The sequence below is a fragment of the Ovis canadensis genome, chromosome 18, assembly GCF_042477335.2.
Source record: "Ovis canadensis isolate MfBH-ARS-UI-01 breed Bighorn chromosome 18, ARS-UI_OviCan_v2, whole genome shotgun sequence".
Taxonomy (NCBI): Eukaryota; Metazoa; Chordata; class Mammalia; order Artiodactyla; family Bovidae; genus Ovis; species Ovis canadensis.
The window spans coordinates 55,283,616-55,309,826 of record NC_091262.1 but is presented as its reverse complement, the minus strand read 5'-3'; the positions used below and the strand labels follow the sequence as shown (position 1 = coordinate 55,309,826).

The 26,211-nt window shown below is 35.8% G+C and overlaps 1 protein-coding gene across 1 annotated transcript in view; it reads left to right on the top strand.

Annotated features, from left to right (window-relative positions):
* HECTD1 (HECT domain E3 ubiquitin protein ligase 1) overlaps nt 1-26,211 on the top strand; it is a 71,364-nt gene that overhangs the window by 44,148 nt on the left and 1,005 nt on the right. The window contains exons 24-41 of the mRNA XM_069559429.1: nt 2,041-2,877; nt 3,569-3,790; nt 8,534-8,667; nt 9,500-9,622; nt 13,346-13,502; nt 16,229-16,451; nt 17,541-17,595; nt 17,828-18,010; nt 18,407-18,614; nt 18,699-18,784; nt 18,936-19,063; nt 20,465-20,666; nt 22,041-22,178; nt 22,441-23,048; nt 23,772-23,850; nt 23,947-24,040; nt 24,715-24,865; nt 25,988-26,132. Of these exons, the coding sequence (XP_069415530.1) occupies nt 2,041-2,877; nt 3,569-3,790; nt 8,534-8,667; nt 9,500-9,622; nt 13,346-13,502; nt 16,229-16,451; nt 17,541-17,595; nt 17,828-18,010; nt 18,407-18,614; nt 18,699-18,784; nt 18,936-19,063; nt 20,465-20,666; nt 22,041-22,178; nt 22,441-23,048; nt 23,772-23,850; nt 23,947-24,040; nt 24,715-24,865; nt 25,988-26,132 (3,773 nt within the window). The remainder of the gene's footprint in view (nt 1-2,040; nt 2,878-3,568; nt 3,791-8,533; nt 8,668-9,499; nt 9,623-13,345; nt 13,503-16,228; nt 16,452-17,540; nt 17,596-17,827; nt 18,011-18,406; nt 18,615-18,698; nt 18,785-18,935; nt 19,064-20,464; nt 20,667-22,040; nt 22,179-22,440; nt 23,049-23,771; nt 23,851-23,946; nt 24,041-24,714; nt 24,866-25,987; nt 26,133-26,211) is intronic.

The window sequence follows — 26,211 nt, the reverse complement described above, 5'->3', positions numbered from 1 at the left end:
GAAATTATGTTATGAAATGCATTTCTGTTTAGTTGTACCCTAATTTCAGATTATCATCATAGCAGGTTTATAGTGAATGAGCATGTATGCAGCTGCCAAAATTAATAAAAAAAAATAATACTTGAATAATAATAGTTCAGTTCAGAAATTTCCAGTGTTGTTGTTTTTGCACATCTTAATAATACTTAGTTAATAGTCTATTTACCCTAAAATGTTTGACTTTTAAATGTGTGAGCCAGTTAGGGATATATAAGCACTGTGTGTTTTTCTTCGTTTGGAGTCAAGTGAAGCAACTGCATAGGAAAATTGGAATCTTAATTTCAGAATTTAGCATATAAGAAAGGCTTATTTTTGCTGATCTGACATGTAGAAAAGCCATACCTTAAAACCATTATGTCATAGAGAGTTCTTAGCTTTCAAATACTTAAGCTAACCATTTTTATTAATGGCTAGTTGTTACTGACTCTATCTAAAGAGGACTTCAGAATTTTGTAAATATCCACTTTTGGATATGTACCCTTTCTGAGTTCCTGTCAGTGATCAGTTTAAACACATTCTGAAGCATAACTGAATGGTTTACATTTATTAGTTACTTTTCTACGCTGTGTCAAATCTCTTCCCTTTCTACAGAACATTTGTGTTGGTAGGAATATCCATTTTTTAATTAATCACACAAATATGAGTGCCTATTATGTAAAGGTACTCTATTAGACTTCAGATATGCAGTGATCAACAAAAAAGTACAATCCCATGCTTTCTGGTAAAACAGATAAAACATACAGTTACAGATTTTGACATGTGCTATGAAATAAGTCATCAGTATATTTTGGGACCAGTTACTGCAATACAAATGTAATTTTTATTTGGGATTGGGGTATGCTTTTGAACTTTTCCTTTTCTCACACTTTTCCATGTTGCAGAAGAGATAGTTAAAAGTTGATTCTTCAGAGGTTAATTCAGCATACAGAATTAATTGAGGCAATTGAAATCTCATCTAAACTAGATTATGTAGATTTGGGGCAGTCAGTTTCCTCTCAAACAACTTGTATGCAGATAATCCCCACAGGTAATTTAATATTACTTAAACCCCTCTGAGTTTCATTGTAAACATGTATGAACTTGGCCTGTGTGTATGCATGTATGCATGAGAGTGTGTGTGTGTGTGTGTGTGTGTGTAAAGTACTTTTAAAGTTTTTAAAGACTATTTTTATGTGCTTTTTTTTTTCCTGAAGTAGTTAGCTTATAACACTAAAATGAGATTGTAAAATTTATACTAATTTTATTTCTAATAGGCAATTTATTTTGTTTTTGGAAGTTAGTCACCATTTTTAAAAAAGAAGTATTTTTTTCCAAGTATAAGTAAATATAGATTTAATATTATGCTCACTAGTTCTTTTCATGTTGTTAGCTTTATCATATAGGTTCTATCTAATAAAAGAGCTTAGCATACTTTTAAAATTTTGGTTTTAGAATTTTGTGCTTATTCAAATTTATTAATTTTAATCATAAGAGAACCAAGTAACCACTGAACTTTGAGAACACAACCGAAATGCTAACTTAGTGTTATTTGAGCTAGTGGCCTAGAATTTCTACAGTGATAAATGAATATTTTGTCCGTCAATTATAGGATTTAGCCCAAACTTAGAAATTAATGGTTAAGCCAGCACTTTTTCTAAAAACATTTGACCACATGATCGTATTTAGCAACTAAAAAAGCTTTTACTTAGATTTCATGTATACTTGCTGAAGTTGCAATAGTTTACCATTTTTATCCGTCTTTTTTACAATTTTTAACAGTTCTTCCCCTTGAAAGATACTCCAGTAGTTATAAACGTGACCCTTATGTTGTTTTTAAATATTAACAAACAGTTCAGAAATAAGAGAAACAGAAGGATTCAATTTTAGTTGGCAGACCTTAGATGACTAGAAATTCAGAGAAGTACAGCGCTGATGAAAAGCTGATCCCATATTGTGGAGCTACTGTCTGACACGCTCCTATCTGCTTTCTGCTGGGTCTCACAAACTCCTGTCCCTTTCCAGGCTGGATTGATGTCACCTGGGATGCTGGTGGCTCAAACTCTTACCGTATGGGCGCAGAAGGAAAATTTGACCTCAAGCTTGCACCAGGGTACGACCCTGATACAGTGGCATCACCCAAACCTGTTTCATCCACTGTTTCAGGCACAACGCAATCATGGAGCAGCTTGGTGAAAAACAACTGTCCAGACAAGACATCTGCTGCTGCAGGCTCCTCAAGTAGAAAAGGAAGCAGCAGTTCTGTGTGTAGCGTGGCCAGTAGCAGCGACATCAGCTTGGGTTCGACCAAAACGGAACGGAGATCAGAAATTGTAATGGAACACAGTATAGTTTCAGGAGCTGATGTCCATGAACCAATTGTTGTTCTTTCATCTGCTGAAAACGTCCCTCAAACAGAAGTAGGGTCATCTTCCAGTGCAAGTACCAGCACCTTAACAGCGGAAACGGGAAGTGAAAATGCTGAAAGAAAGCTAGGCCCTGATAGTTCTGCTCGTACTCCTGGGGAGTCTAGTGCAATATCCATGGGAATTGTTAGTGTTAGTTCTCCTGATGTTAGTTCAGTATCTGAGTTAACTAATAAAGAAGCAGCTTCGCAACGGCCCCTTAGCTCTTCAGCGAGTAACAGACTGTCAGTGAGTTCTCTGTTGGCTGCCGGGGCCCCTATGAGCTCTAGTGCGAGCGTACCTAACCTGTCCTCAAGAGAGACGTCTAGCTTGGAGAGTTTTGTAAGGAGAGTGGCAAACATAGCACGGACTAATGCCACCAACAACATGAATCTAAGCCGAAGCAGCAGTGATAACAACACTAATACTTTGGGGAGGAATGTGATGAGCACAGCAAGTAAGTGAGCTTTTCCTTATAGAACCCAATGCTTTTTCCACTCTGAGGGATGCAAAGTAGGATTTGTTTAGTGGATTCTGGCTCTAGTCTTTTACCAGATCATTAAACCCTGTTATATACAACTGTGTCACGTTTAGCTCTTCAGGAATATAAGGTTAAGTTCTGTAGAATTGTGACATTTTAAGAATTCTGATCAGGACCTGATAAAGAACCTCTTATTCTAATTCTGAAGAATAAAATAAAAATTTCTGTTTTTCACTCCTCTGATTGTTAATTACAAGAGGAAATAGATGGCTATTAACTATCATCAGAGTCAGCCGAAATCAGAGCATAATAGTGGCATAACTTTTACTTAGGTCCTGAATTGATACTAGCTGATGAAAGTTTTTAATTCTAATTAAAGCTACCAATGGGTCAAAGTAATTCCCTTGGAAAATTCCATTGGGAGTAATTTCAGTGCCTGTTTTCACTTATTTTAAAAGCTAGGCTTAACTTTCTAAAAAATAATAATACTATAAAAACAAGAATTTCTAGTTGGATTTCAGTTGGGTTCCCAAAGTTGTTGCTTTTCAGACTTTTAATAATCAGTGTTTCATGACTGCATTCTTTTTTCTAAATATACAACATAGTTTTTCTAAGGTTTACACAATCCTCCCTTTTCTGTACTAATTTGCTTCATTTTTATCCTTAGCTTCTCCTCTTATGGGTGCTCAGAGTTTCCCTAATTTGACCACACCTGGTACTACATCGACAGTGACTATGTCAACATCCAGTGTTACTAGCAGCAGCAATGTAGCTACAGCAACAACAGTTTTATCAGTTGGTCAGTCTTTAAGTAATACTTTAACCACCAGCCTCACATCAACCTCCAGTGAGAGTGACACAGGTCAGGAAGCAGAATATTCCTTATATGGTAAGTTACAGTATAAAATAGTTAGATATTTATGTGGTGATGTTTTTATCACATTTTTCTCCTGGGGTGTTTTAAATTTTCGATTAGAAAAGGATTATTCTCTCTTATAAATATGGCAGCTTTTTATGTGATGAAAAAACTCAAAGTGATATGAAGAACTGTTAAGTTACCTGGTTGTAAATAGACATCTGGGAACTTCTATGTGTCATCCTTTTCTTGGCTTTTTGTCCCTAGTGAAGTTTTATTAGAAGAACCGTAATAATTTGACATCTTTATAAGAAAAGAAATGTGATAGATTAATAAGCTTTGTAAATTGATAATTCTTTGTACATTGTAATATAAGAGGAAAAATACTCCTGTGTGTCTCGTCTACTTACAGTACCCTGCTCACAGACAGCTTCACTTCTGCACCTCTGACCACCAAGTGTGTGTAAAGTTTTCCCACAATTCTGACACTACCTGCCTACCTGGAGATAGTATCAGATCCCACAGGTTAAAGTCTCAGACCTCCAACACTGCCCACCCTTCACCTTTGCCCCTTTAGTCACTGTCTGGCTATAAACTGGAAGTTTCCACAACCCCCTCTTTGGGTTAGATTAATTTGCTGGAGTGGCTCACAGGGCTCAGAAAAACATTTATGTACTGGGTTACTGATTTTTTATAAAAAGGATACATAGGGGATACTCTGGTAGTCCAGTGGTTAGGACTCTATGCTACCACTGCCAGGAGGCCAGGGTTTGATCCCTTGATTGAGAACAAGATCCCATAAGATGCTTGATCCGGCCAAGAAAAGAAGAGGAGAAGAGTGTATCACTCAGGAACAGGCAGAGGGAAGAGATGCACAGGGTAAAGTCCGGGAGGCCCCAAGCACAGGACCTTGCATCCCCTTGGAGTGTAGGAGCCATCCTGGCCTGTCATTTTGTTCATGTCTACCAACCTGGAGGCTTTCTGAACCCCCAGCCTTTCAGGGCTTTTATTTTTTGGAGACTTCATGATTTAGGCACCAATGATTAAATTACTGGCCATTGGTGGTATGGCCACGAGTCTCCAGCTCCTCTCCCCAGAGGTCTAAGGGGCGAGATGAAAGTTCTAGTTCTGATTGTGGTTGGTTCCACTAACAACCAGCCCCATCCTTAGATTACCTAAGGGCTTTCTGAAAGTCTCCTCATTAAAACAACTCCAGTTATAAATAACAAATGATACCTCTATTGCTCTTATCTCAGGAAATAGCAAGAGTTTAAGAAAACTCAGTATATAGAACAGAGATGACCAGATTTTCCTTATTATAAACCACCGTATCACAACAGTTATCAAAGTCTTCTGGAAATTATTCTTTTTTTAGGTAACATTTGAAATATTCAGATGAATTAGTTCTTGCTTAGAAGGTTTTTATAGTTACATTATTGAATGTAACTGTGGTATGTAGTCAGTGATTAAAATGTTTCTAATCATCATATTAGAACAGTAAAAATTTTTATAGAAGGGAAATATTGAAGCAAATAAAAATCATCTAGTCCCTACCATTGTTGTCATTTGATACATATCATTTGATGTATCTGTTCTTAAAGAAAAAACGAATTCAGTCTGTCCTTTCTGGACAGCTCTTTTCACTGAGTACACTGTAAAAATGTTTTAATATAGTTCAGTGAGTTTCTACAACATAGAGTGGCTGCCAGATATTCCTCTGTTTGACTGTATGATCATTATTTAATATTGATTGATATTTAAGTTACAGTTTTTCATTACCATCAGCATTGTTATGAGTGAGCAACCTTTATATTTTTGTGTATCTTTCTTAGGGTAAATTCCTAAAGGAGTAGTTGTTGAATTTCCTTCCAAAAAGGTTGTACTCCAATCATTATTGTTTCAGAATACCCTTTATCACAATCCTTGATCACCTGTTCTTTTTTCAAAATTACTTTTGTTAATTTCAAATATAAAAAGTTTATATGAAGAGATATTTTAAGTACTATCTTGTGTGTGCATCATTTTAATATGTTTTCATTTTTTCAAGAATGTGGTCTCTCGTATTCCAAGCTACCAACTGGATCTGATGATCTATGATTTTAGGAAAAGCATTATGTTTCTGTTTCTACTTTATATGTTAAATAAGTATGTAGCAAAATGATGATGATAGTTACACCAAAGTATCGTAAATTCAACAAATAAGCATTTCTACTTTGGTTTTCCTCATGGAGGCCTTCTGCTTCTCCCTATTACTATGTTAACTTTAAGCTTTAGTTCTGTTAATAAATCATGTGAAGGTTAAGAAAGTTGTAGGTGTATTAATGGGAAAGAATATTGAGGAGTCAGGGCTACTGACTGCCTTTTAAAAATTATTCTTTGGTGATTAAAATCTCCTTTTCTGCATTTCTAAAACTGGAGGACTCTTCGACAGTGCTGTTATATGAAGGATCAGAGTCACATCTGCATTATAAAATAATTTCTATATATGCAAACGTTCACTGTGTTATGTTTTGAGGGACATGATTTGGTTGTGTGATATAATCAAATGTGTGAAATAAGGAGCTTTTTAAAATATATATATTATCCTTGTGAAGTGAAAATGTTAGTCGCTTAGTTGTGTTCACCTCTTTGCAACGCTATGGACTGTAGCCCACCAGGCTCCTCTGTCCATGACATTCTCTAGACAAGAATACTGGAGTCGGTAGCCATTCCCTTCTTCAGGGGATCATCCCAACCCAGGGATCAAACTCATGTCTCCTACATTGCAGGCAGATTCTTTACCATCTGAGCCACCAGGGAAGCCTTATATAATATACTAAGATGAAAAAGGGAAGATGAGTAAAACCACTGACTTCAGTGAACTGTAACAGATGAAAAATGGAATTTATATACGTACATATTTTTTCCTTTAAGAAATAAACCTAAAAGTGGAATTTATTTTGTGTACCTGCCACCTCATATTCATGAGGACCATTACCTAAAATGCAGGATGGCACTTGACATGTTTGTTGTTTAGTCACTAAGTTGTGTCTGACTCTTGCGCCACCTCCATGGACCATAGTCTGCCAAGCTCCTCTGTTCATGGGAACTCCTAGCCTAGAATACTAGAGTTGGTTGCCAGTTCCTTCCCCAAGGGATCTTTCTGACCCAAGAGTTGAACCAGTGTCTCTTGCATTGCAGGTGGGTTCTTTTACTGCTGAGCCAAAGGGTTAGGGGTAATATATTTCATCAAATTTAAGATGCTGTAAATTATAAGATTATTTTATGTCATTAAGGAAAAAATGTTGCCAATTTAGCTGTGAATATTCTGAAATCAGTATGTGTCTTATAAGCAATGGCAAGTCATAGTAAAAGGCATTGAATTTTTAGTCTTGTATAATTATTAGACATAAAAAATTGTATTTGGTTCAGAAACCTGTAAATGCAAGTTCCTACTAAATAATAATAAATTGTTTTTTGGATATTCTTTTGTAATGTATATACTGCCTTCTTATCCATAGAATTTTTTTTTTTAATTCCAGATCCAATAAAAAACTCCTGTTTTAGTCCCATTATTCCTCTTTTTATTTTCTGTTCCTGTGGAGAACAGCTTCTCAACATGTTCATTATGTAGGGCAGTGTAAATTTGACCTAATCTTCACTGAACGATGGAGGGGAGAGAGCCTAACAGGAGGGAGACAAAAGGGATTAAAGTTTATTTTTTATGTGCTAGATAATTTGGATGATATATAAAGCTGTACCTACATCATTCCATAAAATAGGCATTATCTTTAAGTACTCATTATCATTAAGCAGTCTCTCCAGTCACATAGATAAATTCAGTTCTCTCTGATCAACTTAAATTCTGTTATTTTCCCTTTCACAGTGTATGTATTCATTTGTTTACTTTTTAAATGTCTGTCTCCCCTGTAAGCTCTATGGGGGCTCATACCATGTCTGTCTTGTTTACAGCGATGTATCAGTTCAGTTTAGTTCAGTCGCTCAGTCGTGTCCAACTCTTTGCGACCCCATGAATCACAGCACACCAGGCCTCCCTGTCCATCACCGACTCCTGGAGTTCGTTCAGACTCATGTCCATCCAGCCATCTCATCCTCTGTTGTCTCCTTCTCCTCCTGCTCCCAATCCCTCCCAGCATCAGGGTCTTTTCCAGTGAGTCACCTCTTCCCATGAGGTGGCCAAAATACTGGAGTTGCAGCTTCAGCATCAGTCCCTCCAATGAACACCCAGGACTGATCTCCTTTAGGATTGACTGGTTGGATCTCCTTGCAGTAAGGGACTCTCAAAAGTCTTCTCCAACACTACAGTTCAAAAGCATCAATTCTTCGGCACTCAGCTTTTTTCACAGTCTATACCTAGTGCCTAATGCAATCTTGGCACATAGTAGGCACTCAAACAGATGCGTGTTGAGACAGCTAATGATTCCAAAGTGTTCTCTTTCCACCATTGTGTTTCCACTGATTTATACAGAGAATGTGATAGGGCTGCTTTTATATATTTTAAATACCCCATATTGTTGACCTTTTTAAAGAAAGATTTAGTGAATACAGATTTAGTTTATTCCATCCTTTATCCCACGGCGTTTTCTGCCATGCTTGGGACTATTTACTGCTGTTACTCACCCTTGTGTGTGGTGGTGGAAGAGTGGCATCACTAAATGCGGCCTTTATACCTGAACTTTTGAATTTTACCTGTGTATTATAAAACAGAGTCACAGAGGTTCTCTGGTATGCTTTGTTACTTGTGTTAAGAGGAAGATTGTTGGTTTTGTTTTCTAGATTTCCTTGATAGCTGCCGTGCCAGCACTCTGTTAGCTGAGCTAGATGACGATGAGGACTTGCCAGAGCCAGACGAGGAAGATGATGAAAATGAAGATGACAATCAGGAGGACCAAGAATACGAGGAGGTTATGGTAGAGAGAGAGTCCCCCATTTTCTTAACTAAGATAGGATGTTGATAATTGAAATGAAGAAGAGAAAAGCAACATTTTAGTTAAACTTTGAAGCAAGAAAATAGAGCACCAGTGTGAAAGCTGTGCTGATGTTTTTACAGGTTTAAAAATGTGAAGAACTGCAGTAATCCTAAATAATACAATTTTCAGGACTTCCCCTGGCAATTCAGCGGTTAAGATAAGGGACCCAGGTTTGATCTCTGGTTGGAGAACTAAGATCCTACATGCCATGTGGCATAGACAAAAAAAAAAGCTATACTTAGAATTTTCTGCTATGTACTGTTTTGCAGACAGTATCTATATTATCTCATGAGTCTTTACACAGACCTGTGAGATAGAGACATAGAAAACATAATTTGCTCTAATTAATCAGAGTTAAGTAGGAAAGGAGAACCCAAGCTTAGGCAGTATGATCCAGAACCCCTAGTGTTAACTATGATTGTCTTAAAATTGAACTTCTTGAAAATGCCTTTTAACCTCATGTATAATTTTAATTTCCTGTTATAAAATGTTAGACGATTAAAGCATTTTTTCCTAAACTGGGTTTTAGTGGGGTGGAGAACTTCCAAGAAATGCTTTTGTATACTTTTCTTGGAAAATATATAGAGCATGGGCACGTTTCTTCTGAATGTTAGTATATGATGTATGATGAATTTAAAACTTTTCTATAAATGGCTAATGAAGTTTTCTAATGACAGTTTTGATAACATGGATAAATAGTTCGGGTCCAGGCTGAAGAGGGATATATATGAGTCACGTAATTAGACATGTCTCTTTCCATTTTCTGTATCAGATTCTGAGACGTCCATCCCTGCAGCGCCGAGCTGGCTCACGCTCTGATGTAACACACCATGCTGTCACCTCACAGCTACCACAGGTCCCAGCTGGAGCGGGGAGCCGACCTATTGGGGAGCAGGTAATATCTTCATGTCTGCCTTCCTACAGTGGAGTTTTTTCCTTACACAGTAAAGCACTGACTGAAATGTCTAGGAAAATCTACAGAGGGGGCAGGATGAGGGCAGGAAGCAACCAGAGTTAACAGAAGGATACTTGCCCAACTAGATGGGTTCCATAAACCAGGTAGAGTCCATGATGGCTCTCCCGTAATCCAGACACGGTTTTCTTACTTGAAACACCCGCCTTGGCCTTTTCTGGTAGTAAGCATATATTAAAATCAGTTCAGTTCAGTTCAGTCACTCAGTCGTGTCTGACTCTTTGCAACCTCATGGACTGTAGCACGCCAGGCCTCCCTGTCCATCAACAACTCCTGGAGTTTACTCAAACTCATTGACTTGGTGATGCCATCCAACCATCTCATCCTCTGTCGTCCCCTTCTTCTCTTGCCTTCAATCTTTCCCAGCATCAGGGTCTTTTCAGATGAGTCAGCTCTTTGTATCAGGTGGCCAACATATTGGAATTTCAGCTTCAGCGTCAGTCCTTCCAATGAATACTCAGGACTGATCTCCTTTAGGATGGACTGGTTGGATCTCCTTGCAGTCTGAGGGACTCTCAAGAGTCTTCTCCAACACCGCAGTTCAAAACCATCAATTATTTGGCGCTCAGCTTTCTTTATAGTCCAACTCTCACATCCTGACTACTGGAAAAACCATAGCCTTGACTACACAGACCTTTGTTGGCACAGTAATGTCTCTGCTTTTTAATATGCCGTCTAGTTGGTGATAACTTTCCTTCCAAGGAGTAAGCGTCTTTTAATTTCATGGCTGCGGTCACCATCTGCAGTCATTTTTGGAGCCCCCAAAAATAAAGTCTGACACTGTTTCCACTATTTCTTCATCTCTTTGCCATGAAGTGATGGGACCGGACGCCATGATCTTAGTTTTCTGAATGTTGAGCTTTAAGCCAATTCTTTCACTCTCCTCTTTCAGTTTCATCAAGAGGCTCTTCAGTTCTTCACTTTTTACCATAAGGATGGGGTCATCTGCATATCTGAGGTTACTGATATTTTTCCCAGCAATCTTGATTCCAGCCTGTGGTTCATCCAGCCCAGAGTTCTCATGATGTACTCTGCATATAAGTTAAATAAGCAGGATGAAAATATACAGCCTTGACATACTCCTTTTCCTATTTGGAACCAGTCTGTTGTTCCATCTCCAGTTCTAACTGTTGCTTCCTGACCTGCATATAGGTTTCTCAAGAGGCAGGTCAGGTGGTCTGGTATTCCCATCTGTTTCAGAATTTTCCACAGTTTATTGTGATCCACACAGTCAAAGGCTTTGGCATAGTCAATAAAGCAGAAATAGATGTTTTTCTGGAATTCTCCTGCTTTTTCGATGATCCAGCAGATGTTGGCAATTTGATCTCTGGTTCCTATGCCTTTTCTAAAACCAGCTTGAACATCTGGAAGTTCATGGTTCATGTATCATTGAAACCTGGCTTGGAGAATATTGAGCATTACTTTGCTAGCGTGTGAGATGAGTGCAACTGTGTGGTAGTTTGAGCATTCTTTCACATTGCCTTTCTTTGGGGTTGGAATGAAAACTAACCTTTTCTAGTCCTGTGGCCACTGCTGAGTTTTCCAAATTTGCTGGCATATTGAGTGCAGCACTTCCACAGCATCATCTTTTAAGATGATAAAATAGCTCAACTGGAATTCCATCACCTCCACTAGCTTTGTTTGTAGTGATTCCTCCTAAGGCCCACTTGACTTCACATTCCAGGATGTCTGGCTCTAGGTGAGTGATCGCACCATCTTGATTATCTGAGTCATGAAGATCTTTTTTGTATAGTTCTTCTGTGTATTCTTGCCACCTCTTCTTAATATCTTCTGCTTCTGTTAGGTCCATACCATTTCTGTCCTTTATTGAACCCATCTTTGCATGAAATGTTCCCTGATATCTCTAATTTTCTTGAAGAGATCTCTTGTCTTTCCCATTCTTTTAGCCTTTGCCCTGCTTCATTCTGTACTCCAAGGCCCAATTTGCCTGTTGTTCCAGGTGTTTCTTGACTTTCTACTTTAGCAATCCAGTCCCCTATAATGAAAAGGACATCTTTTTGGGGTGTTAATTCTGGAAGGTCTTGTAGGTCTTCATAGAACTGTTCAGCTTCTTCAGCATTACTGGTTAGGGCATAGACTTGGATTACTGTGATATTGAATGGTTTGCCTTGGAAACAAACCAAGATCATTCTGTCATTTATAAGACTGCTTCCAAGTACTGCATTTTGGAGTCTTCTGTTGACTGTGATAGCTGTTCCATATCTTCTAAGGGATTCTTGCCCACAGTATTAGATATAATTGTCATCTGCATTAAATTCACCCATTCCAGTCCATTTTTGTTTGCTGATTCCTAAAATGTTGACGTTCACTCTTGCCATCTCCTGTTTGATCACTTCCAATTTGCCTTGATTCATGAACCTAACATTGCAGGTTCCTATGCAATATTGCTCTTTACAGCATGGTTAATAGCTATTTTCTAAGATTTGTAGTTTACACAGTAGAGTAATAGAAGTATTAGCCTATTAGCTAACATTTATTTATCTTTAATTATGTGCTAGATACTGCTTATGTATATTAACTAATTCAGTGCTTTCAACAACCCTTTTAAGTTATTATTAGTCCCAGTTTTCAGACGAAATGATTACTAAAGATCACACGTAGAAGTTTTAGATCCCAGAAAAAACTGGTTTCAGACCTATCAAACGTCAGTTTGATCTGCTGTAAAGGTTCATCTCAATTAAGTGTTACGAGGGGGCTAAATGTGTACATTTAAGTATTTACATAATTATTGTTTAAAAATTATTACATTAGACATGTATAATATTTATAATTCATTGAAGTTTTGTTGATAAAATTAATAAAAGCGAAGAAGAGGAGAAAAATGTTCCTTAAAAACCCTTTTATTATGGAATTTTTTAAACATGCTAGAAGTAGAAAGAAATATTGCAGTGAATCTCCGAGAAGTCATCATTTGACAAATCAGCACTTTGTTGAACTTGTTTGAGCTATTTGCCCCAGAGTAATTTAAATCAGCTTCAAGCACTGTATGTGTTTTGTATGTAATTCAGTTTACACTTTTTTAAAAAGCGCATTTAAAAATAATTATATATTCACAATGAGTTGCAGAGACTGTAAAGTCTTGTGTGCCTTTTGTCCAGTTTCTTCCAGTGGCTACATCTTACATAATTACAGTATCAGAACCAGGAAGTTGACCCAGTGTGTGTGTATGGTTCTTTATCATTTTATCACATATGTAAATTTGTGCAACCACCAGTAAAGGTGCTTTTTTTTTTTTTTAAGAAAATATTCATGTGTACTTTAAAAAAGTGTTAATAAGGTCTGATTTACAAAAGCATAAGCCTTCTTACAATTTCATTTGTCTTTACCAATATTTTTGACAACTTTAAAGAAGAAGCTGTTAAACACAATTCATAAAACCACTGTTTATAAACAGTTTCTCCAAAACCTACTTACTTTTGATAAATCATTAAGAAATGTGTATATATCTATATCTATACATGTTTGTGTTGGCTCATTTTGTGCTTAAGAAATATGGCTGAATAAGAATATAAAATACCTATAGAGAGAAGTACTCAACATATACCTTATTTTATAGATAGCATACCATTGTTGCAATTATGAAGAGTTTTATGTTTATCTGTACGTGGAATTTTACCTCAATAGGAAGAGGAAGAGTACGAAACTAAGGGGGGCCGCCGGAGAACATGGGACGATGATTACGTGCTCAAGCGGCAGTTTTCAGCTTTGGTTCCTGCTTTTGATCCTAGACCTGGTCGAACTAATGTCCAGCAGACAACTGATCTAGAAATTCCACCCCCGGGTATAAGATCTTTTATCTTTTGTGATTTAATTTTAATAGATTCTAGATTAAGTAGTAAGTACTATATAGTTTAAAAAGTAAGATACTACTTGTATATGCAGATTATAAATAACAGGTTTCAGGAAAAACTATATATCAGCCACAAATCCTTAAAAAATACAGCTTTTTTTTTTTAAGAAGGAACAAAATACAGTATTTTATTTTTTCAATTTTTATTGGAGTATAATTGCTTTTCACTGTTGTGTTAGTTTCTGCTGTACAGCAAAGTGAATCAGCTACACACATACATATATCCTCTCTTTTTTGGATTTCCTTCACATTTGGAGCACCAAATAGCATTGAATATATTTTATTTTTTATTGAAGTATACTTGCTTTACAATGCTGTGTTATTTTCTGTTGTATAGGAAAGTGATTCAGTTATACATATATGTACTCTTTTTCATAGTTTTTGCATTATGGCTAATTACAGGATATTGAATATAGTTCCCTGTGCTATGCAGTAGGCATTTGTTTATCTTATATATAGTAGTTTATATCTGCTAATCCCAGTCTCCTAATTTATCCCTCCCCCACTGCCTTTCCCATTTGATAATTTTAAGTTTTTCTGTATCTGTGAATCGGTTTCTGTTTCATAAATAAGTTCATTTGTATCGTATTTTAGGTTACACATTTAAGTGATATCATATGGTATTTGTCTTTCTCTGACTTATTTCACTTATTTGTCTCTAACATACTTTACTTTACTAGTATGTTCATATCTAGATTCATCCATGTTGCTGTAAATGGTGTTATTTCTTTTTAATTGATAATAAATCAAAATATTTATTAATAATTATTTTATAAATATAATTAAATAGTAATAATTGATGAGTGTTGATTAATAATTTTTATGTATGTCTAGTTCATTGTGTGTGTGTGTATACACAGCACCTCTTCTTTATCCATTCATCTGTTGTTAGACATTTAGGCTGCCTCCATGTCTTGACTTTTAAATTTGAGTATTTTGAAAATACACTGTTTTATAGTTGTATAAATTTTAAAGGAAGGCCTCATTTAAAGGTAGATACTTTGTATTCTTTTTTCTACTAGATTAAATTGTTAAACATTACTCCCATTCAGCTTTTCTTTGGAAAGCTATGTAGTGGTTTTAGTTTTGGCCTCTGGAGTCAGTCAGCCTGAGTGGTAGCTCCATCTCTTACAACTCTAGTTTGGATGTGGTAGGCACACTAATGGCCCCATGCACTCCACTGCCCTCCCGCCTCCACCCTGAAAGCTGTGTAGGTCCTAACCCCTAGAGTCTGTGAATATGTCACCTTAACATGAGAAAAGACTTTGGAGATGTGATTAAGAATCTTGAGATGGTGAAATTATCCTGATTTTCGGATGAGCCCAGTGTAATCACAAGTGTCCTCATAAGAGAGCTACAGGAGGGTCAAAGTCAGAAAGCCGCAATCATACTATTGAGGGGCCATGAGCCAAGGAAAATGGGAAGCTTCTGGATGCTAGAAAAAGCAAGGAAATGGAGTCTTCCCTGGAGCCTCCAAAAGAAACAAAGTCTTGCCAGCCCATTTTAGATTTCTTACCTCTAGAATTATAAGATAATACATTTGTGTTCTTTTAAACCACTCAGTTTGTGGTCATTTGTTACAGCAGCAATAGGAAACTAATAAACTGGGCAAATCCCTACCCTGTGCAAGCCTGACTTTCCTCATCTCTTATATGGGGAAAATAGTAGTCCTTGTTTGACCATGTAGTTAAAAGGATTAAATGAGGTAAAATATAGAAAGTGCCTAGCATGGTACCTGATGTGTGTCTCAGTAAATGTCAGCTATTGCAATCAATATATTATCCTTCAAGAAAACTTAAATGTTAGTGTGGAATGTACTTTTTACTTGATAGAAAGATACTTAAGTTAAATGTGAAAGTACACTTTATAGTATAATATGTGGTATATGATGTAGTATAATGGTGAGAAAGAGTATGAATAAAGATGTCTCAAATAGGAAAATCTATTCTAGGGAGTATGAATACGTACAAATTTTCAACAGAGCTCTTTAACACTGTATTTCATATTTTTACTGCTACAAATTGGTATCATACAAGTATTCACTGTATACACAGATGATTACAGAAGTATTTTTTAAAACTTGGAAATGACCTTCATTATGTTTTGAGAATGGAATTGTTTTAGTTAAAGTACAATGGAATGTCATGCGGTGAATAAAATAATACCTTATAACACTGTATCATGCTATGAGGAAAAGATTCCTGAGATTTAAAAAGAGAGTACATCACTAAATACTTATGAACCTAATTGTCTTTGTGTGTATGTACTTCATAACACATTCATTCAGTATACATAAAAAGTTGACAGGTCTTTAACTGAGTATGTGATTTTCTCTGGATGTAAGATATTAATAATTTCAGAGTTTTCTCATTTATAAAAATAAAATTTTCTGAAATACTCATAGTTGTCATGTATATCGTAATAAAAACAAGAGATTCATATCATATGCATAAATTCTACCCTAGAACCCTTTAAGTAACATAGGTATATTCTTCTCATTTACAAAAAAAGTTGACACCAAGAGAATCTTAAGTAGCTGATCTCTTTAAATTATTTATGTCAGAAGAGCTTAGATTTCATGTGACCTGTCTCCTGATGGCACAGTACTCTTTCTGGACTGCTTGTTTTAATGTTTTTCACATCTTCTGTATTTTTAGGAACTCCTCATTCAGAGCTTTTGGAAGAAGTTGAATGTACTCCATCACCTCGATTAGCCCTCACTTTAAAAGTAACAGGTCTTGGAACAACTCGTGAAGTTGAATTACCACTCACTAATTTCAGATCAACCATCTTTTACTATGTACAGAAATTGCTTCAGTTGTCATGTAATGGCAATGTGAAATCAGATAAACTTAGGCGTATCTGGGAGCCAACATACACGTAAGAAGTTTTAATTTAATATTTTAAGTAGATATTTTCATAGTATACAAGCCAAGTATTGTATTTTCTATTTTTTGTATTATAAGAACAGAAAAGATTAACTTCTCTCAGTTTATAGGAATAGATAAGAACATTTCTGACTCCTGATATATAAAAGTTAAAGCTTATAACTGGAAGGAGCTTTAGACTAATTCCTCATGTAGTGATTGTTGAACTCTTTGACTGGGATTGTATATGAAATAGTAAATATTTTCTATATTTGTTTGGGGTCTCTTAGTTAAGCATACCTCTCTTTGTTCATTCATTTATCTGTTCAACAAATAATTGCCAATGACCTTGGGCAAAATTTATATAGCATTTTAGTACTATGTTTTCTAATCTGTAAAATGAGAGTAGTTGTGAGGAATCCGTAAATTAATATATATAAAGTAGATTCAGTACTATCTGGGATGTAGAGGGTGCTCAGTAAGTATTACCTATCATAAGATTTATTATGTAGTAATATAAATTTATATAATTTAATATTATAACTGTTATAGTCATCCTGCATGACTTTATTTTTCTTAGTTTCTATATCTGATGTTCTGTTAACATCATTGATAATCTTATATAATGTTTAATAAAGTAGGTCTTTTTGAGACAACAGAAGGTCATCATGGCATACTCTTCCTTCAGTTTTAATTGGAATAATTAAAGTTGACAATTTGATCTCAACTGCCTTACATGAACATAAGGGCTCTTGGTCCTTCTTATTCTTATCCATCTAGATAAAAACACGTCTCATTTTTATAACAGTATGTGAAAGCTATAATATAAGGTGTAGCATATTCATTTCTTTAAAAGTTCCAGGTTTGATATATGTTTTCTTCTTAATAATGCTAAATTTATAAGCCACAACTTTTTCAGGAATATGATTTCTGCTACTTTGCCCAGTTTAACAGATTAATACTTTTTCTTAATAAATTCTCCGAGTTCAGTGTTTAAGCATATAGTGACCTCATCATATGTTTTTAAAGAATTGAAACCTTATTGGAAGTAACCCAGATCATTTGATTTATGAATTAACTTGAATAATATCTTCATGTTTAGAATTATGTACAGAGAAATGAAGGATTCTGACAAAGAAAAGGAAAATGGAAAAATGGTAAGTATTTTTAGGAAATGAATCTTTATTCTTGGCTACTTAGTAAAAGAAAAAGCAAAGCAAAGGAAAACTAACACTGTGTTTCAGTTGAACAGTTGAGGGAGAAATCAGCAACATGGGATTCTTCAGATTAGCTTGAATGCATGATCTTGAAGCCACCTTATGAAATGCATGTGAAATAGCATAGACTTTATAATCAGGAAAGGCCAACATTTGGTTTTTCCTATTGTAGGGTTGTTGGTCTATAGAGCATGTGGAACAGTACCTTGGCACTGATGAATTACCAAAGAATGACTTGATAACCTACCTGCAGAAGAATGCAGACGCCGCTTTCCTGCGCCACTGGAAATTAACTGGCACTAATAAAAGTATTAGGAAAAACAGAAATTGTTCTCAGCTCATAGCTGCATATAAGGTATATATTGGCATCAAGACACTGTTTTGATTGGGAATGGCTTTGCTTTGTTTGCAGCTTTTTAAGTATTCTTACAGAAGAGCAGTTCGTTGGGACATACTAAAAAATGAGGTTGAATTAACATTGTTAATATGCCAATGCTAAAATTTCAAATTTGGTTTGTGGCATTGGATCTAAATACATAGTTTTAACTGTGGCTTTCAGTAGTTATATTTTGAGAATTTTATTGGTTTAGAATACGTTAAGCCTTGACTTGGGTGATACTGTTTTTATTTTAAAAGAACGCAGTTTGTTGTTTTTTTTTTTAAGAATTCGAGCTTTTTCCCATTAATACTAATAGGATGATATATTGTTTTTCTTGAAAATGATTAATGGCTGGTTTTCCTGTTTCTATAGGATTTTTGTGAGCATGGAACAAAGTCTGGGTTAAACCAGGGGGCCATTTCTACTCTTCAAAGTAGTGATATTCTTAATTTGACAAAAGAACAACCTCAGGCCAAAGCAGGCAACGGGCAGAATTCATGTGGTGTGGAAGACGTCCTTCAGCTCCTGCGTATTCTGTATATAGTTGCAAGTGACCCTTACTCAAGAATATCCCAGGAAGGTCTGTAAGAATCCTTGTTTCATTTCTGTGGCATTTAAACAAATAAGTCAGTTTATATTTTTATTAATTCTATTACTTTTACAGAAGGTGATGAGCAGCCTCAGTTTACTTTTCCACCAGATGAATTCACTAGCAAAAAAATCACAACAAAAATTTTGCAGCAAATTGAGGTAATAAAACCAGATAGTTGAACTCTTGAATCTGTTGGACTTTCAAAGTATTACCTCTCCTTCTTTTTCTTCCTCCCACCATTTCTCCTGTTAAGAATCGACTCCCTTTGTCTTTGTTAATAATAGGACTTTGTTATTTGTTAATTTGCAGGAACCGTTGGCATTGGCAAGTGGAGCTCTGCCAGACTGGTGTGAACAGTTAACCAGCAAGTGTCCTTTTCTAATACCGTTTGAAACTAGACAGCTTTATTTCACATGTACAGCGTTTGGTGCATCAAGGTAGGAAGTGTGTCTTTTTATATTTTTGGAATAAATGTCTTTTTTAATGTTTTATATAAGCTTAAACTGTACTTTATATCAAGACTGATGCAGAGAATATATTGGAAAGAGTTTCTTGGAAAGAGTTGTCAATATTTGGGAATTCCTTGATGGTCCAATGGTTTGGACTCCACACTTTCACTGCCAAGGGTGAAGGTTCAGTTCCTGGTGGGGGGAACTATGATCTTTCAAGCTGTGTGGCATGGCCAAGTTAAAAAAAAAAAGAGTTGGCAACATTTAAACATTTTTTGGTTTCTGATTGTACCTAAGCACTCTTAGAACAGTGTGGATTTAAGTACTGTGTTTTCCATAAGCTAGCATTTATTGTACAGTATTTAAGTGGTTTACATAAATTTTTTGTTGCTGAAATTCCCAAGAATATTAAATTTAATGCTTGAAAATAGCTTTGATATAACATTAAAATATTATCTTTTGGCCATTATTTTTCTCTTGCTACCATATAACATACTATAAATTTTACTTTTTGTTTTTCTGTCTCCATTAGATGAAATTTCATGAGGGCAGGAATTTCTGGCAGTTTTGTTCACTGCCCTCATTGTATGTTGTACTGTATGTACTGTATGTATATTGTACTGTTCTCACTGTGGTTGCTCCATAAATATTTGTTGAATGATTGAATACCCAGAGTAATTTCAAAGTAGATGTAAAAAAGTTATAATTTTAATGGATCTGCCTGTTGCCCTGATAAGTTACATTTGTTGTAGCATTTTATATCCTTTACCAAGCATTTGTGCGCATAACACTGTAGGCAGTAAAGAACACTGAATGCTAACCATTAGACCACCAGGGAACTCCCTGATTTTTATAAGTGAGGAAATTGATTCTCAAAGTATATAGCTGATTGGTCTCAGGGTACCCAAAAAGTTATAGCACATATGGTAGATCTTTCATCTTGTTTTTCTTAGTTCAGGAGTCTTTCTTTCATACTAGATGGGTTAGCTCTGCATTGTTACAAAGGAAATGTTTCAAACTCACAATACTGTTTCAGTGGTGGATTCAGTTATTTAATAAAGATAGCTTAACCATTTTTATATTCTCTGATTTAGGAAATGTTTGTTTATGTTATTAGGTATTATGAGTTTGTCAATATTTTTATGTGTTGTGTGGGATTGGACCACAGACCTTTATTTTGATCTGCTAATTGCTAAAATAAAAAGGGAGAATACAGACTCAGTATTTTCTCAGTTTGTTTAAGGAAACTTAAAAAAAGATTACTGTATTTGATCACCTGAAAAAATACTATTTTAAAAAGTCTTAAATCTTTTGAATTTTGTTGCTTGTGTAGTAGTACAATCAACTGTTGCTGTAGGCTACAGCTACAGAGATGTTTTTCTATTTCAGAGCAATTGTGTGGCTACAAAACCGACGTGAGGCCACTGTGGAAAGAACAAGGACCACAAGTAGTGTGAGGCGAGATGATCCTGGAGAGTTCCGTGTTGGTCGTCTCAAGCATGAAAGAGTAAAAGTTCCACGTGGTGAATCACTGATGGAGTGGGCTGAGAATGTCATGCAAATACACGCAGATCGGAAATCAGTGCTTGAGGTACTGCTATATAAATTTCTTTTACTGTGCAGGAATGACAACTAGAGAGTCAATCTCTATTCTTCCACCGCATAAAAACTTCATTAAGAAAAAAAAAAACTGCATTAGATACAAGTGTAGAGGGATTCCTCTGCCTTCTGGGCAAAGGCCTTCTCCTCTGGCAGGGCATCTTTCATGAGAGGATGTTAGCTCACCCCCTCAGGGTCAGGATCTCATGGCGTAATGAGCAGCAGAGAATATCTTCACTCATGAAGTGGGAGAGTGCTTGGTCCGTTTGAAGGACACCACTCATTTCTTAGCAAAGCCTGAACCAAGTAATTGTATTCCACAAAGGATTCTGATACTCCAAATTTTACCTTTATATTAATTAATGCTGTGCCACAAGATACCTGCTTTCTTTGGAGCACATGTGTTTTGTAGTATTGTTTAACTTAAATTGTGCTTGGTGTTGTAGCCTGGGTTTTTATTTCTGTGTTGAGAAATTTTATAGCAATTGGCAGTAGGAAATTCAGTATATTTACTGCAGAGATGTTACTGTGGGCATTGTTGATTATATTCCTTATATATGAGAGACAAAGAAATACCTCTCCTGTCACAGATGTCAGCCCCCTGATGTGTGATTTTTTGGATCACAGACTGTGGTAAATGAGATACATCTCTAAAAAATGTATACGCCTTATGGCTTTCACTTTCAAATTTCTGTGCCTGGGAATCCCCTGGCAGTCCAGTGGTTAGGGCGCCACACTTCCATTGCAGGGCACACCGGTTCAATCGCCACGCGGATCAGTCAAAAAGAAGAAAGAAGAAGTTTCTGTGCCTTCATCTGTTCTTTTACCCATATATTCCTCTAATGTAGATAATTCTTAATTATTATTTTACCATGTACTGTATATTTTTATAAGCTGCCTCAGATTTCTAGAATACATGGACTATGTATAAAAATCCTTAAAGTGATTGCTAGAAGTCAGAAATAAGTGAAGGAGTTTAGTTTTAGTGTCACATAGACACACACACACACACACAGATCTGTATATCATCATCTCCTCAAGCAAATGATATAACCTCTTTATCTAAAATTTGGTTTGCTTTGATGTGAAAAGGAGATGATAGTTTATTTTGTAGGTTTGTTGTGAGAAGTAAATTGATGTATGAACAGTGCTAACCACAGTGTTTGAATATGGAATAGTGTACAACAAATCAAGTTTCTCTTTAGAAAAACTAAAATAGAAACTGTTGTGTAGCTTATATTATACCACTGCTATTTAAAAAAAACATGTATCACAGTAGGACTGGGTTTTGGCAAGAATGGGATCATTACAGAAATGATTTTTTTTTAAGCTTACTTTCCCTCATAATTTATGTGTTCATGTTTAGGTTGAATTTTTAGGAGAAGAAGGAACTGGTTTGGGGCCCACGTTAGAGTTCTATGCTCTGGTAGCAGCAGAATTCCAGAGAACTGACTTGGGAGCTTGGCTTTGTGATGACAACTTTCCAGATGATGAATCTCGTCATGTAAGATTTATTTCCTATTTCATGATTTGATTTGCGATTCAGCTTTTAGAAAGTTAAAAATTGGATATGCTTCCAGAACATAAGTCAGGTTTTCTGACTCTGCTTTTATTATTGAATAATCTTGATATTATTAAAAGATAAAATTTAGTCAACAAAACATATTTAATAAAGTGTGTTTATAGATGCTATATAGCACAGGTAAGATGTTTAATGTTTATGGGTCTTTTGATTTTATTTGCATTTCTCCTCCTAAAAATATCAGGTCGATCTTGGAGGTGGATTGAAACCTCCCGGATACTATGTGCAGAGATCATGTGGACTGTTTACAGCTCCATTTCCACAAGACAGTGATGAGCTTGAAAGGATCACAAAACTCTTTCATTTCCTTGGAATTTTCTTGGCCAAATGCATTCAAGACAACAGACTTGTGGACTTACCTATTTCCAAACCTTTCTTTAAACTTATGTGTATGGGGGACATTAAAAGTAATATGAGCAAACTGATTTATGAGTCACGAGGTGACAGAGACCTACACTGCACTGAAAGTCAGTCTGAAGCCTCTACAGAAGAAGGGCATGACTCACTCTCAGTAGGAAGTTTTGAGGAGGATTCAAAATCAGAATTCATTCTAGATCCCCCCAAACCAAAACCGCCAGCTTGGTTTAATGGAATTTTAACTTGGGAAGACTTTGAACTAGTAAACCCACACAGAGCCAGATTTTTAAAAGAAATTAAAGACCTTGCCATCAAGAGGCGTCAGATTTTAAGCAACAAAGGTCTTTCTGAAGATGAGAAGAACACAAAATTACAAGAACTAGTGCTGAAGAATCCATCAGGTTCTGGGCCTCCACTTAGCATAGAGGATTTAGGGTAAGCTTTACATATATATATATTAATTCACTTATATATACTTTTATATATATGTATATACATGCTTCAGCCTCATTGATGAGTAAGGTCTAAAGCTTTTGTTCCTTTGTCTTCAGTAATTTGCAATAAGCCTGGTCCCCAGTGGTTGCATTAACTAACTAGGATATTGCAGATTTTTCATAAAATTCTATTAATTTGTATCCACGTAATTATTACATCCTTGTTAAGTTTAACCGTGACTTTGGATTGATTGTAAGGCTTTGCTTTCCTTTTTTTCCTTCCTTCTTTTGATAATATTGAGAAGTTATGTTTAATATATTCAAGGTTTGATTTGAGGTGAGAATAACAACAGAGCATTAGTAACTTGCATAAAGCAACAGGTTGTTTTTGTAAAAAAATCTTAGAAACATGTTGCTGCCGTGATTCATTGCAGAAATCTTTAGTTCATTAATTTTGTGCCATAAGGAGGAAGTGAAACATGGAAACATGAAAGGTGATGTTTCATGCGACCTCTGCAAAACCAGGTTTGGTAACAGTTGTCCAGATAGTTTTCCTGCACAGGGGTTTGCATTTTAAAAGGCCCCATATTTAACATCTATCTGGTAGAGTGATTTTGTTATTGTTGAGTGTAGGGAAGGGTTCATGGTTTTGGCAGCAGTGTTTTAAAACTAAACACCAGTGTTAGTTGAACGTCAATCTAATTCTTTTTTTCTGCCCTCCCAGTTTAAATTTCCAGTTTTGCCCTTCCTCAAGAATATATGGTTTTACAGCTGTGGATCTCAAGCCAAGTGGTGAAGACGAGGTACAAATTTGCTTTTAAAATGTTTGTAAATTCAGAAAAATCCTCTTAAAATATTCCTAGATATTAACAATGACCATGACAAATTTTCCTTTGCAGATGATAACAATGGATAATGCGGAAGAATATGTGGATTTGATGTTTGACTTTTGCATGCATACGGGTATTCAGAAACAGATGGAAGCCTTCAGAGGTAACTTCTAGGGTCTTTAGCTTAATCCCTCTCCTTTTACTTTGAGACACGGAAGTTAAGGTACTGCTGTGCTCAGAAATTAGACTATGCTAGTGATCTCTAGATTTGTCCTCTAGTGTTTGGTCTTCCCAACAGTTAGGTCCTATAGGGTACCCAGAACAGAGTGAAACATTTTCAAGCTGTAGCATACCCTAAGCTGCTCTTCCTCAGTAATGAGGGACCTACTTTGGCTTCTATTTTTTCATTTGTAAGTGGATGTAAGGTTGCATACATGATCAGGATGAATTAAACTATATTAGAACCTATAGTCTTAAGGTAAAGAGTGAGGCAAAATATATTGACCTGTTTATCACTTACTAGTTTTAAAAATGAGAACTTTGCTTCGGCTGGCTTGTATGACATAAAGAATTGGTTGGGAAATTATCAGAATTTGGCTACTGACCATAGTGTCTGAATAGTCTCTCTATATATACATCTGTGATACTAAGCAAAGATTTCTGTGCTTAAAACCCTAGCACAGTTTTTATTTCAAGCTACTTTAATTTTTTGCTTTTTCAAATATTTATATTTGTCTTCTGTCCATTTAGTTGAGTATTTTGATTTGAAATTGGTGATTTTGAAACTGTAACTTGGAAACTCAGTTGTGTTTTTTTTTTGCTGTGTGTAAAATGTAGATGGGTTTAATAAAGTTTTTCCAATGGAGAAATTAAGTTCCTTCAGCCATGAAGAGGTCCAAATGATTCTTTGTGGAAATCAGTCGCCATCCTGGGCAGCAGAGGATATTATTAATTATACTGAACCTAAGTTGGGTTATACACGTGACAGGTATGTGTTGGTTATTTTCTAAGATAGACATATTGTTTATCTTAGAATGGCAGGTTCTCTAAATGACTCAGTGAATTATATGCATAAAATGAGATAGCAATTAAGTCTCACCATTATCAAGATGCATATTCATGGATAAGCCTGAGTTTATATAGAAAGTCACCTGAATCTTGGTTAATGTTAAGATTCCTTTACTCACTATACCCTTAGGCTTTATTGCTTTTATATTAACCTTTATTTTTAAATATTTTAAAACTTAAAGAAAAGTTGAAGAATAGTTAAGAATTCTTATGTATTCTTTACCCAGAATCACCAGTACTTAACATTTTGCTGTACTTTTACATTATATCTCTACACACACACACACACACACATACACATACATACACACACACACACACTTTTTCTGAACCATTTGAGGATACGGTGCATATACCATCTGCCTTTACTCTGCAATGTATTAATGTACATTGTGAGGTTCTCTCACATACCCATACTTGTTAGGAAATTCGTGATTCCATATTACTAGTTAATCCATGGTGTACATTCTAGCTCTGTTGATTATTCCAGTGATGTCTAATAGCACTCAGTTCACTCCTGTTCGCCGCATATCAGGACATTGTATTTAGTTGTGATTTATATAAGTTTTCAAAGTAATGTAAATGAGAAAGTATTAAACTTAAGTAACATTGTATATATAGCTTTTTTAAAGTAAACTTTTTATTGAATATAACAGAGAAGTATACAAATTGCATGTAGAACCTGAAGAATTTTCACAGAATGGACACACCTGCATAATCGGTACCCAGAATGAGAAAAAACTCCAAAAATCTCTGTCCCCATTTACTATTCCTAGTCATTAAATCACTATTTCCTTTGAGCTTTTCTGATTTGCTGGCTTTGTTGCATATTTGATTCCTATATGCCTTTGTAACACAGTCTTTGAAGGATATTTTTTAAGTAGTTTGCATCAGCTCATTTCATACTTACCCAAAAGTCTCTAGATATGTGGTTCTTTTGACATGTGGATATTCGTTTTGGGGGGTTATTGCTGGCTTATAAAGTAGTGGTAGTAGTTTTCCTTTAAATCAGATCACTATAACTCTGTTTTTCTTCTTGTAGCCCTGGCTTCCTTCGGTTCGTGCGGGTTTTATGTGGTATGTCTTCAGACGAGAGGAAAGCATTTCTGCAGTTTACCACTGGTTGTTCAACTCTGCCCCCAGGGGGACTGGCTAACTTGCATCCCAGGCTCACAGTTGTACGCAAGGTACAAACTCTAGCTATTGGACAGTGTAAACCAAATGTAGTTACCTAAGGGTTGAAAGAAATGCGTATTTGAAGTCATG